A 14,451-nucleotide genomic window follows, 5' to 3' on the forward strand; every position below is an offset into this window, starting at 1 on the left:
ATGAGAACAATACCTGAAAAAAATATTGAAAAGACGACAAAGCTTTGAAACGTGAACCAATCAAAAACACCGTCACACATCATCACACATGGTATCATTATTCATTACCACCAGACTCGTATACAAACGCGAATCAATTCATTCATTAGTGTAGATCGGACTGTGCGTTTACACTACACGCTGCTAGTGATGAAATCCATGAAACAGTGCACTGGGCTTCAATGCAGCAATTACTTTGCCGGGGACCTGCTCTGTGTCTGCACTGCCTATCAAACGGAGCACGCATGCATGATCCAAATTGAAGGTCGGATCGTATTATTCAATACCTTTAGTTTGTACAATTGAAAATAAATGAATACCTCTTTGTAGTTTTCCTTTTCAACACTTACAAAAGGACTGAAAAAATATCAGTACATCCTCACATTAAAAAGGTTCTACTTCCATGACACAGAACATAAATTAAGCCCTTTGTCGAAACAAAATACTTTAAATACGTAAAGCTTTAGCTTGCTAGCTATTAGCTTATTACCTTTACATTAAAAAAAACCTTCACCTCTACAAAGAGTGATTTTAAGTTAAAGGTAAGCACACAATGATATACATATCTCAAATAGGATTAACTATGCACTAATCTGCGATTATTAGAGCAAACAGGTATGAGGCACTGTATCATCCATAATTCCATATCACATGACGTAGGTATACTAAGGACATAATATAGTTAGAGCAAACTTGCAATTAATTAACTCCTTTGCCTCTCGCATTAAGGTCGAAAATGGATAAAGAATATCCAATCTCATAAATGATGGAAAAGTATATTGTACCAAATAACGACGTCGAAATAAAAATAATAATAATTGTGTATATACCTTATTGAATGAGACGAAAGCTAGATTTATATTTCCTTTGGGAAATTTTATTTCATCGTATAGGGAATTTATACTGGATTGTTGCTGATAAGGATTGATACTAAGAAAACTTCAGAAAACCCTGATCCTCAGAATTAAAATGTATATTTAATGAGTTTCGAAAAAAGCATAATTTATGTTTTAGTAAGGATTCTCTATAGATAGTTCATTAAAGAAACCTGTAACAATAAATTAAGATTAAATTCTAATACAAACAGCGATGACATCATCATGAAACAAGTTTATATCAGCCCGTCACGAATCATGATCTACTTGATTTTACACAAATCTATCTCTACATGAAATTTTGACAGTTTATGTATTTAATGAACTAGATATAGATTCATTAAACTGCATAAGTTTATCACAAACGAATGGTCAAAGAGCTAAATCATATCTAGTGCCTCCTGCTCATGTCTGGTGAAGGCCGATAGGAGCGCGCGCGCACCTCGGCAAGCCGCGCGCCGCCGCAGCCGGAGCGACTCACGAGCACGACTCAGTCGTCAGGAGATCGCGTGTGGATCAACGTGCTGCTCTGTGCATATTATTTACTCGCAAACGCGCAACGCCGGTCAATGCGATCGTTATTAATGTGGACACTTCACCGTTCACAACTTTTGGATTAAAATCATGTGTGTTGAGAAATAATAGTTTTCCGTGGAAGATGTTTGCGACGTCCAATCATCGCAACGAAACAAATCAATGAATTTGGTGGGTATTTACTATTTACATTTCCTTGTTTTACGGTATATGCAAGTCGCTGGATGAAGTTGGCGTGAGATCAACATTCTAGAGTTAAACACGTGCTATTTGAAAATATTAGAATATAATAAGTACTAGTATCGTGCTTCAAGGTTTGTTAGAACACGGAGAATTCGAGTGCGCGTGAAGTAAATTATACGTCTTGCACTTACATTGCCGGCAATGACAGGCGTTATTATTTTGCGACACGTAATTTATCACAATTTATTTACAATATACACCTTCCACATAATAATATCTACACTTTTCTATTTTATAATAATGAAGCCAAATATTTCCAAATGACGCGGCCTTAAAAGTTAATAATTCTCTAATAGCTCTATCATTACGTAACGCAAGGTGAGTTTATTTATTTACTTTAAGATCAAAGGTTACAAATTTGGATCCTAATTTAAACAAACCAAAATAATTCACTTTTTTACCATCATTATAGAGTATATATCGATTACCGTTAGTTCTTAATGAAATAATTAAACTACGTAAGTACGTTAATACATGCAAAAACGTTTTAGAGACATAAATAATTAACTCATTTCATCTACGATCCTAAAGCTCGCGTTGTAAAACTGTTTATCTCGTTATCTCAAATCTCAATACGCCAGTAACGAGGAGATATAGGTATCTTCAATGCATGGTGCACGTGTTTCAAAAGAGTAAATATTACCAAGAGCCGTCTAGTTTAACAGTTAAACACACACAGGTGGAACGCTCTATTTGCCCCTCGACCACCTCAACAGATAATGAAAAAAAAAATAAACATACAATCTATTTAATTAATTGCAAAATGAATCTAGTTGCATGAAATATAATTGCTAAGAAAATAAGCAGCTATTTTAAAAATACATCCCTTTATAAATTTATTTCTGTACGGATTAAGTTATTTAATCCAAGTTCTCTGAAGCAGAATATTGTATAAACAACTTAACTGTGCGACAACTAATTTCAGTGTTCATAAGAATTCTCATATTTTTATTTATAGGAAACTGGAGATTATAGTAAAGCATCGTTCTCTCTACAAATTCAACGCTATGCTTTGATATATAAAAGCACAGTAATAAGTTAATAACCTAGGTAGAAATGCTAAAAAGCCCGAAGCAAATGCACGCTTCAAAGAACGTCTATATTGCACTGTAAAGAATGTTAGGATTCATTTTTTCCGCGAACAAAAAAATAATATGTATTTATGAAAGCCTTAATTAAAAATACTTTAAAAAAATTAACAAATTCGTTTTTCTGCTTTATTCTCGACATGGACATTCCTCGACGTTATTATTACGCAAAAACATTTTATTAAAAGCGACCTTTTAGATTGAATAAAAAAGAACATTAAATAAATAGCTTCTAATCTTCTTCTTCTTCTTCTTCTTATATATAAAATGAATCGCAAAATGTGTTGGTAAGCGCATAACTCGAGAACGGCTGAACCGATTTCGATAATTCTTTTTTTATTATATTCCTTGAAGTACGAGGATGGTTTTTATGTAGAGAAAACGTAAATATGTACCACGGGCGAAGCCGGGGCGGACCGCTAGTGCAAAATAAATATGTTTTTACGTCATATTATATTATAATGTATAATGTATTTACATAACCAGTAGTGATGTTTCACGATTACGATGCGATAGCACCAAAGTTTTTATACACCTATAATCTGATCACAGTCTCTACATCGGAACTTTCAATATATATACAAAATATTTTCCTCTGAATTCTAATATAAATAATATTAATATATACTTATATACTATGCTTTATACAGATTTATTATATATTATGCTATTTATACAGAAATATAATACCTGTAGTAGGTATATATTTGTATACCTGTTTTGTCATACTACCCATAATAGCCTATGCCCGAACATAAAAGGTGAACTGTTTCAACAAACGCATTGAGTGGATGTAGAGTAAACATAACTAATCTAGCGGGAACTTGAAGCCAAATCTGAGAAGTAGTTTTAGTAATCACAATTATTATAAACATGGGCTGTAATAAGAAACAATGTATGTATAAATATTTGTTCCGACACTTAAGGCTGACTTCATCAGTTTCGAGAAGCCACTCATAAGTATAGAATAAATACATGTAACATATAAATTTGTATAAACATAATATTAATTTATTATATAATTTTATCGTTTTAATAAAGTTTAAACATGAAATTAAATCAGAGTGTACCGATACGGTAAATCGAACACTCTACAGCGTTGCAGCCGGTGCCTCAGGCATCTCTACATGTAGTAATCAAGTCACCGCTTATTTAAATTTCAGTTATGATATTATTTTATAACACAAAATACTACAAACTTTGCTCCGCATATAAATTTCAAACTAATTTTACAGTAGGAACCTAGGAACAAGAACTAATTACTCTATTTGCTCAAATATGAAGAAAACCTAGAAAACTAATTTATGCAATGTAAACAACGACACTCCGTAAATTACGATTGAACCATAAAAACTATTAGCATATCCATTATCACTGACATAATGATACCTGCATATAGTATACCTGTGGTATACCTATATGAATCGCACGTAGTTATTAGATATCGAAAAATGTTCCACTAGTTTGTATAGTTTGACGTATTGATTTTTTGTACAGAGAGTAAATAGTAAAGACTAAATACAACAAAAAAAATTGGTTACTTTGATAAAAGTAATTGAAGCTACAATATAAGTTAAATAAAGTTTAGCAAATCCAAGTTTCCATACTAAAGCTACAAAACAATGCTATAAAAATCGTTCATATACAAGTACATTTCTCCTCGAAATGTACCCTTTAATTCAACTTATAAAACTGTCTATAAAAGTATAATGTCCTTTGGCCAGGATTGCATTTGAATTACACTTTGACGTTGGAGGCGGGAAGTGGTGAATTACCGGTTAATTCAATTATCGCGACGATCGTCAATCGTCTGCTTCAAAATATACACAACTTCAGTGAGTTTTTATATAAAGATGAAACTGGATAAAAAAAGGAATAGGTACCATAGAAAAGCTATTTCAGGGCCGGGAATACGTCAATGAATAACATTTACAATAGCTACAAGTACTCTATTATAATGTTTCCTTGACTAAACAAATTCTAATCAAATCACCGGAAATTCGCATCACATTACATTTACAATGTTACACGTCTTTATAATATTATTGAAAAATTGTAAAACAATGAGGGATAAAAATGATATTAGTTACTTTAAGTTTTTGGAAGTTTATCAACTTATATTTTGGTATCAGCTTAGTTAGAATGAGCTTCAGTTTAAATCTGTCGCGCGATGAATAAAAATATAATAATAGTGAGAATCAGAGTGTAACTGGAAAGGTTTATCCGTTTTATGGTCATTAAACATTCCAAAAAGACACATCTCGGCCAACGGGACGATAAAGTTACTGTTACTCAAATATTTACATGCAATAAAACTCTGGTGGTCGCCAGTAACAATGAAAACTATCTTTGCTAAATTTAATACAATCTAATTAATTATCATGATAAATCATTTCATAAAACGTTCAGAATGTACCTATGCTTTGCAATGTACCTGTTATACTGAACCTTTGTAAATACAAGTTTATTGGAATACGATAAATAATAGAATTCTGAATAATCCCCGAGATGATAAAATCTCTGCAACGTATCCTGCAATTTGAAGTATCAGTATCGGTTAAAATGTCTAATAATCATTGTATTGAATTTCAGTGAAGTACAGGTCAATAGATATGTAGCATTGCTATAAAATCGTATCATTTAATTGTGATAAATAGGACCTACATAGGGTACATAGTTGAAAGTAAAAGAAGGCACATTTTTCGGTTCTGACTAAGGCTCGATTCGGTTGAGTCATCATTGATCTCATATAGGTACATTAACGAAACGAATTCCAAACCCTACACATAAACCGGGTGTAGTATAAACATATATTCTCAGATAATAATTATAAAATGACCAAGCACTGAAAGCGAATTCGTAAAAAATCTATTTTCATACCTTTAAGTTTGTCTGAAAGTACACATTGCATTTAAATACGAGAAAGGAAACCTGATCTTTTTGGAAATTTTAAATTTAATAATATGCATATGTAAAAAAAGTAAAAGGGTCATGCATGTCCCTTGTAACGATATCACAAATCTCGCCTCAACAACGTTTCTGTGAAAACAACGTGAACCGGTTTTAAAGTTTTGGAGTGAGTTAATTGCTTTTACGCTGTGAATTTCACAAAGAAGTTAAATCAGTTACTATTCCATTTGTATTTTTAAACTAGTAAACGCTTTATCAAATCGAAATTGTAAAAACAACGAACCCAAATTAATTTAAATTCATATGATATCAATTTGACATAAAACCACATCAATTACGAATGCTTGTGCTTGTAACATAATATTATAATAAGCTATCACACACTATGCCTTAAGCATTTAGGTACCTATCCCTACAAATTTCTTTTGAATCAATTGCTCAACTTTTATTTTCAAAGAATTCAATATATTGACAAATAATCCATTTAAACGGATGTTCGTGTTAATAAAATTGTAATAAAACACACATGCCAGATAATATCCTGTATCGACCAGATGCAATCCAAAATTGTAAAATATAGGTAAAACGTTTACAATTATTGTTTTCTTTGATATAGTTATTCATATGAAAAAGTATTACCTACAGTAAATAATACGAACATTAAACGAATACGATTTCACATGAAAATTCTCATAAGCACCAAGCAGCCCTATTATTGTTCGCAATTGAACCTAAGAGTACGTGCTTCGACGAATACGTTCCGCATTTTATTGTAACTTCTATTCCATAGTTTTACCATTTACATAATCGAGTACCTATTCTCTTTATTTTTATTTGATTCAATAGAACACTTTACTGAGATCAAATATGAGTTGGATCTAGTTCTAGTGAATTGATAAAGCTTAAATTTGTAATCTCTTCCGTGAAACTAATATTATTCTATATGTATAACAATGGTTCGTAACTGCAAAAAACGGGTTTTTTCCGTCCTTTTAACTTGTTCTCACACCTTTTGGCTTTTTTTAAATGGTTTTCAAAGTGCTATAATTGTTTTTATATTTAATGAATATTTCATCTACATAATCGCACTTATATTATGATTTATGAAGGCGTAATTGATTACACACATTTGCGGCGAATTGCAAGAATCAACACAAATGATATTTTCTAGAGGTTTTGTATTATTTATTTTATCTTTCACCAATTTCAACAAATACATATTTCTTGTTTAGATAAATTTTATTGAAATGTAATTGCAGCAATTTCGTTAAATATCATTTCCAAATATATCAGCGAACCAAATGCCTGTTTATTTATTTTCATGTCAATCATAAAACACAAACATCGGAATAGTAATTTTATAAACATAGCTAAAGGTGACCTTATTAACTGGAAATAGAGTTTACTTCATGGTATGATGTAATCGTATTGTTACCTTCAACATCTAACATTATACGAAATACGCTAATAGTGGCAATAAATACTTAAAGATCGTGTAGTATAAGATTACTTTATTCGCCAACTACGGTAACCTTGGCGGATACAATAATAAATTATTTTTTGATTATTGTTCAAAGTTTTTTTTTTATAGAAAATAGGAACGAACCGTTTCCTAGACATATGGATTGAATTTTCAAACCGAAATAATAACGTTTTAATCATTTCAATGAAAAACATGCTATAATACTACATATATTATGATTATATTCAAAGAAATCAAGTCAGGCTCTTGTTTTCTTCATCATCATAATAAATATAATATTTCACCACACAACACGCTGGATCAAATTACGGACGTTAAACACTTTGCTTGCATTTATTATTGAACATAGGTTAAAGACTCTATTGTAAATGCAATGTGACATCAAATAATGTAACTTTGTTATATGAAACGAATATAACTTTTACCCACTTATATAATTCTGCAGCCGCGATGCCCTTTGTAATAAATACTACGCAATTTAGACTCGTATATTGATAAATAACACGCGTATAATAACATTATTACCCTAAGGTTAATACAACAATGATAACTAGTCCAGCTTAAATAACTCTCTTTTATTTAATTCTCTTTGTAGTTATGTGCCATCGATTTAAATATAAGTATCGCAAAGTAAAAATAGACGATAATGCGAATTCCGCGACTGAAATCTCTCGGTGTGCAAACATAAATCCAATAACATCTTCAAAATGCGAAAATAACTTGAGCCACGGGTAATAATTAGCATAGCTAGCAGACGGGTTAGGGATAAACTCCTCTTACTGAGATACATCCTCGAACGATAGCTAGTCTCGAGCACGAGTAACGAGGGTTGCTAGAGAACAATGTTTATTTTATGTTGTTATTATTTTTAAAATGAACTCTTATCATAGGCTTATCTCACCTATACACGCTTTTTTATGAACCTTTTGTAAAATTTAATTGCTTATTTTTAAATGTGTTATGAACCCGACGCTATCTCCACACTGATAGCCTTGCTAAAATCACACAAATGTTTCTTTAGCACCATTCGTTAACCGCACCGCATATCTGATAACAGCCCGATAACGATACCTAGTTGACTCACATTCATATACCTACTTGTACAGAGCGCAATCGACTCTATGACGCCGTATTCAAATTATTTCATAAGGAAACTATTCTAGTGAGTGTTGTGTCTTTTTATTCTAGTAAATTGTCGTTAGACTGTTAAATACCTTAATCCTGAAAATGTAAAGTGTTTTACAGGCAATAATATGTATTCCCGTCGTTGTTTATATATGATTCATGCGCCATGTTTGATTAATTTGTGTAATCATCATAATACTGTTTCAGGAAGGAGCAACATTTGCGATGGTGACATGATTCGGTGAGCATGCGTTGGTTGAGCTGGTGGCATATTCTATTGGCGCTGCAAGCGCAAAGCTTGGCAAATGGACAGACCATCACACCCACCATTTGCGAAGATGGAGCGTGCCGTTGTGACTCATTCACGAGGGTCATATGTAGCTGCACAAATGACTCCAAAGTATGTATATCATTTTACTTTATGCACATTTTAATATACGTATATCAAAACTCTTTATCTAAAAACTGTATTCCACATTGCAGGAGGTAACTCTGAGGCCTGACGGCGCATACAGAGTACCAGCAATGGCGACCGGCATCGTCGTAGATGGCTGTGCGAGTGTTACATTTCTTCAAGATACCGTTCGAAATCTTATTCAACTCAGGAGCGTTGAATTAAGGAACGTCGGTCACATAGTGATAAGTGAACGTGCTTTGAATTGGTCTCCTTTTAGTAGGGATAGTGAAATGAATCCCGGTATCAGAATTACCATTCAAAATAGTACAATAAGTGAAATAGCGTCACATGCCATTCAAGGGAGAGTGAACGAAGTGCTCATTAGTGACAGCCGAATAGACAATCTAAGACCTTTCGCATTCTCTAGTCTCGTTGGTGTTAAAAATATTGAACTTAAAAATAATGTATTTAATAATATAGACATACAGACTTTTAAAAAATTCACTACGTCTAATTTTATTATCCGTGGTGGATCAATGCATGCGTTACCGAGTAGATTTTTATCAGATGTAGAAGTAACTAATTTATTTCGATTAGATGGAGTAAATATTAAATATTTGTCCAGTTGGACGTTTCTCATCCATTCACCAAAGAGAATTATAATAGAAAATAACGTGATAGATTTAATAGAGGGCGACGGTTTCCATATGGTATCCAGAGGGCCGATAACTTTTAGGAATAATACGGTGTCCACATTGAGAAAAGGCGCTTTCTTAGGTTTAACCGTAGACAGTGAAACGTTTGCAGTGATGGCACGTCAGGAATTATTAATCGACAACAACACTATTACAAACTTGTCGCCGTCTTCTTTGCTGTTCAACCACACGACACTTACATTGCGCGTTGATGGCCTGAATTTAAACGCAACGTGCACTTGTGAGCTCGCAGAGGAGTGGCGCGAAGTTTACAACACACAAGGTAGCATTATAAACTGCTGGTATGATCTCGAGGGATACTTTATATCCTTGCCTACATTCGTCAGCATCCGATGCGGACGTTTCAAGCAAAACTTTTGGATATTCGTATTAGTTGGTATCCTTGTTGTACTGTTGGCCTCCGCTATTGCAATATTTTTTATAGTCAAGAGAGATAATGAAAAGAAGAAGAAGTTACAAATTGTATTGCCCGATGGTAAAACGTATAGAGAAACAGAATTTCATGTTATTGTTGAAAGAGCTGAGCTTTTAACCACAGACTTATAATCATAAAAAAATATGTGTATGCTTTGAATATATTTGGAAAACTTAATTGTAATTTTAAACATTCCGATAGAAAAAAATCATCGTTCTACCTCAAAGTTTTTGTCAAACTACAGAGTGCCAAGTATAACATTAATTCTAAACAGTATTATATACATTAGATTAAATTTATTCGTTTATGTTTAGATTCTAAATAATAATATTAGTTGAACGTAATAAATAAGTACAAAGGTGTAGAATATGACTATTTCTTTAATTCACCACATTAAAGTGTAGAGCGATGGTGTAGAGAATTTTGAAGTGCATTAAAGTGGAGTAAGTAAGTACGTATTTATACTAAAATAGAATATTAGAAAATTACGTACCCACCAAAAGACAATATGTATAAAGAAGTAATGTCTCATAAGAAAATAAAATGATGATGGGACCTGTGCGTTTTATTTACTAACAAACTAACATATTTTTTATAATTAATAAAAGCGTTAAAATAAGCTAATCATTAAGATAATACATATTATAATGTTATATGTTGGTTAAATATAATTGTTGAGCTATATGTTATAAAAACGAATATGATAAGATTTGTAACACATTTGCTTGCGAATTGCAAAGGAATGAATTGCGAACAACTATGTTACTGCTTTTCTATTATTCATTTAGAGCACATGCACCAGCGAAATGAATTAAATTCAATGTTTCTACAATGTTGTTTGACGCTTTATGAAGCACTGAATTTCCCTAGAGAACGCAGGGTACAGAACGTTGGAGTTTTTATAGTTTACGACCTAATACTTTATTTATTCTTTATCATTTTACTCTTACCTGTAATCAATTTACATTATTTTAAGAGTATACTGCTTTTATTTGCTTGCGCTGCGAAATAATTCATACAGCATACTTATGTATATTCTTTAACATTGGGTCTACGTTCTCAATAACAGAAGATAATGATTTTCTTTCGTATATACTCATAATTTGTAGAATAGAATTTGTTTCTGTATATGATAATGTTGGCTATCTCTATTTCACACTTTGTATAAATGTGTTGATGCATACAGATGCAGATAGCAAATGCTATCGGACACTTCACAAGGCATGCACTTATTATATTATGTTGATCTTATATTACTTATACAACAGATCTAATATACTGTATCAATTCATTGAGAGATAGTCGTTGCTATATTTTCCTTTTTAAACCAACATTCGTCATTCAACACACACATGTGCAAAACAATACATATGAATTTCTTTAAAACATTGCGTAAACTTTTATTCAGATTTCCATACTTACCAAAGTTGTATTGTTAACCTTTAAGCAACAAATTTCAAAGTAAATTGTCGCCCATACATAAATTGTTCTTAACATTTTTATACATTACCTTTGTACATAATTTTCTGCTGAACACCAGATGTGAAGGTCACTATATTCACATAAGTAAAACTTTAGCGCAAGTGCGGTATTAGTAGCGTAAATAAAAAAAGATGAAACATCTTCAATTCACCGACTCAAATACAAAACATTATAAAATACTATTAATCTTATCGTTACACTAATGTGCTAGAGTTTTCATACTCTTATTATATTTGTAGCTAATTTGATGTTACAGTTTCGTCGATTGTAGTCGTCGTTGATGCTCTGAAATGAAGCTTAAAATTCTCGAATCTTCCATTTCACTACATACACAAGGAACTCTTGCATATATACCCACAGTCCCGGGCAAGGAGCCGTGGATTATGTCGGAATCCTACAAACTAAAACCCCACTTTTTTCCATCAAGTCGCTTTTAAGACACGGGCATTGTTTGCAATTCGTCCATTACATACATGTCCTGTAAATATATAATTAATACTCACCGCAGTAGAGGTTGGCCATCCAACACATTGTGCACGCTGGGCGGAGAAGGCAGGTCCAGGCCACGGTACAGGAACATGGCCTCGCTTTCATCGCTTTCGTCCCCGCTCGGAGTGGCACCGTTTGTAGCCAGCATTTGGAGCTCCACTACCGTCACTTCGGGACAAAGAGAATTACATTGGAAATTGAATATAAAACTATATAAAACTCTTTTTTATGTACTTTAGGTACACGTTACGGTGAATTAACACCAAACAAGCGAATGCTCATTCTAACCGCACTATGTCAAATTCCTCCGTCTCCCTGTCCTAGATTATGCCGATGTATCCTATCCTGATCTCACCGAACTTCTATTGGATAAGCTCGGGCGATTTCAAAATCTATGCATTAGATTCATATTTGGGTTACGCGAATATGACCATGTATACTCAGATGGCTATCAGATTACGCCGGGATACTCACATACTCCATTTGCTTTACAAAGTTTTGTGTACCACTCCCTCATATCTCAAAGATAAATTTCCGTATTTATGTACTTACGGACTGAACCTGCGCTCTCATGAATTCCTACACACAAATCTTTCTTCAATTCTTAATTTACTGTAAAAGCTATGAAACTGTGGAATGATCGCCCTGTCACAATTAGAAAAGCTCAAACTTTCGAGAGTTTCTGAATAAACATTACATTAAAAAGTGATAACTTATTGTATTTAGGTATATATTTTTAATATGATATTTATTTAATTTATGCTTTATGTATGTTTGTTTTTATTTATAATAATTTTTATGTACTTATATATGTGTATGTTTATGTATATTGTTGTTTGAATTTTCGTTTATTAATTATTAATCTAATACAGCTTTACCACCACCCTCTGTCATGATTTTATGTTTTTTATCTTGTGTTTGGTTGCCTGGAAGAGATGTCTACTAAAGCCATTAGGCCGCCATTTGTGCATGTCTCTCTTCTGTATATGTATGTCTTTTTCCTGTTTGTAATGGTATACAATAAAGCGTTTTCATTCATTTATTCATTCAAATTAATTTAGTGTAAGACGTAGAGCATTAATAAAGATTAAAAAAAAAAGATGTAGAGCATTCTTTCGTTGTTCTTAATGCGTTCGAAAATATTATATGCAATATTTAATACTGAACAACATTGATTACGAGATTTCGTTTACATTAAAAGATCACGAAAGAATGCTCTTGCTCTAGCTCTAGCTCTATGTTCGTTTGATGTTAATTAATGCACCGTAATATGATAAAAAATCTGATCTCAAATCTATGTCGTTTTATAATCCATACTTTACTAATATTATAAATGCGAAAGTAACTCTGTCTGTCTGTCTGTTACTCAATCACGCCTTAACTACTGAACCAATTTGCATGAAATTTGGTATAGATATATTTTGATACCCGAGAAAGGACATAGGATAGGTTTTATCTCGGAAATCCTACGGGAACGGGCTTTTCTTTGAAAACGCGGGCGACGCCGCGGGCGGAAAGCTAGTAACGTATAAAGTAGTACCGAAGTACCAACAACTGTTATGATTAATACAATGTCGAAATGATGAATTGTATGTTCATAAAAACATAATAAACCCATAGAAATCTAAATAACAAGACACATTGAAGTGCTATAATGTCATAATTCGTATGACAACCGCTGTCGCCAAAATCAACACATTTAAACCGATAGCTAAACAGTACACACAAGTAAACTATGCCTTTTATTGGACAGCTTGATTTTAGTGAAAACTAACTTAAATATTAAATTAAGCTTTTTAATATGTATCCTAACGCACGAATTTACGGTTTATTTTAGAATAACATCCCTAAGCATATGAGACGTTTTGTTTATTTTTGCTCCAATACGCAAAAATTCGGCTTTTCTACAACAGAGGTTGTCAATTTTCAATAGATATAACTTTGAACATAAACTCATAGAAATAAGGTTGAAATTTGTGTTAAACGTGATAATAAGAATGGTCATGGTCATGTGGCATGGTAACCACCTGAGCGGCGACAATGTCACGCGCGCTTACCACTTCTATTGCCTTGTTATTTAGATTTCTATGAATAAACCTATCTATTAATGTTATTGCATTACTAGCTTAAAGCTTTAGCCTGCGGCTCCACTTGAGTTGTAATATGTAGATAAATTTCACTTTCATAGACGTGTACAATTTCAATATGAAATTAATTCAATCCGTTCCTCATACAGACATAATATATATATATTTACACATACAATATACTTTCATTTTAATAGCTATTGTTATGGACGAAGTGCCTGTGTGTGTGTGTGTGTGTGTGTGTGTGTGGTTTTTATAATACTTAGGACAATTACGACTCTCCTAATCAATCGCTTTTTTATAAACCTCAATCAATTAAATTCGCGTAACGAATCCAGGAAGCACGTTCGAAAGTGACAATGCTTCAAAGTCGAATCAAGTCGCAATAAGATTACAATGGATCCCAACACCTGCACGTAAGTATTCAGCTCACGACACGCCGCGGTGCATCATAATGATGAATCGAGAGTAAATATTAGCTAGCTGTTACGCCGCCTCACTGGTATACGAGTGACCTAGAAAATTATTAATATACTTTCATAATACTGCAGAATAGGTGTGTTGTTTG

The 14,451-nt window shown here is 32.8% G+C and overlaps 2 protein-coding genes across 3 annotated transcripts in view; one reads left to right on the forward strand and one right to left on the reverse strand.

Annotated features, from left to right (window-relative positions):
* The window catches only part of hiw (MYC binding protein highwire), a 69,491-nt gene that overhangs the window by 37,150 nt on the left and 17,890 nt on the right, over positions 1–14,451 (reverse strand). The window contains exon 34 of the mRNA XM_089698553.1: positions 11,811–11,964. Coding sequence (XP_089554679.1) covers positions 11,811–11,964 — 154 coding nt within the window. The remainder of the gene's footprint in view (positions 1–11,810; positions 11,965–14,451) is intronic.
* On the forward strand, positions 1,361–10,397 carry LOC149491291 (uncharacterized). Of its 2 annotated transcripts, none has more exons than XM_089697912.1 (3): positions 1,361–1,619; positions 8,505–8,697; positions 8,781–10,396. In XM_089697912.1, the coding sequence occupies exons 2-3, from the start codon at positions 8,545–8,547 to the stop codon at positions 9,954–9,956; spliced, it is 1,329 nt and encodes a 442-aa protein (XP_089554038.1). In that variant the 5' UTR covers positions 1,361–1,619; positions 8,505–8,544; the 3' UTR covers positions 9,957–10,396. The 2 variants fall into 2 exon arrangements, with proteins under 2 accessions (XP_089554038.1, XP_089554042.1); XM_089697916.1 differs by lacking the exon at positions 1,361–1,619 and adding an exon at positions 8,170–8,334 and having other exon boundaries at positions 8,781–10,397.

This window comes from Colias philodice, chromosome 1, assembly GCF_061535455.1.
Source record: "Colias philodice isolate Cphi_HAF_F1 chromosome 1, ilColPhil1 Martin Lab GWU primary, whole genome shotgun sequence".
Taxonomy (NCBI): Eukaryota; Metazoa; Arthropoda; class Insecta; order Lepidoptera; family Pieridae; genus Colias; species Colias philodice.

Bases quoted from the DNA above. Each gene is read 5' to 3' on its own strand.
- LOC149491291 (XM_089697912.1), top strand. From the start codon at position 8,545: ATGCGTTGGTTGAGCTGGTGGCATATTCTATTGGCGCTGCAAGCGCAA. The intron at 8,698-8,780 runs GTATGTATATCA...TCCACATTGCAG, and splicing joins GCTGCACAAATGACTCCAAA to GAGGTAACTCTGAGGCCTGA.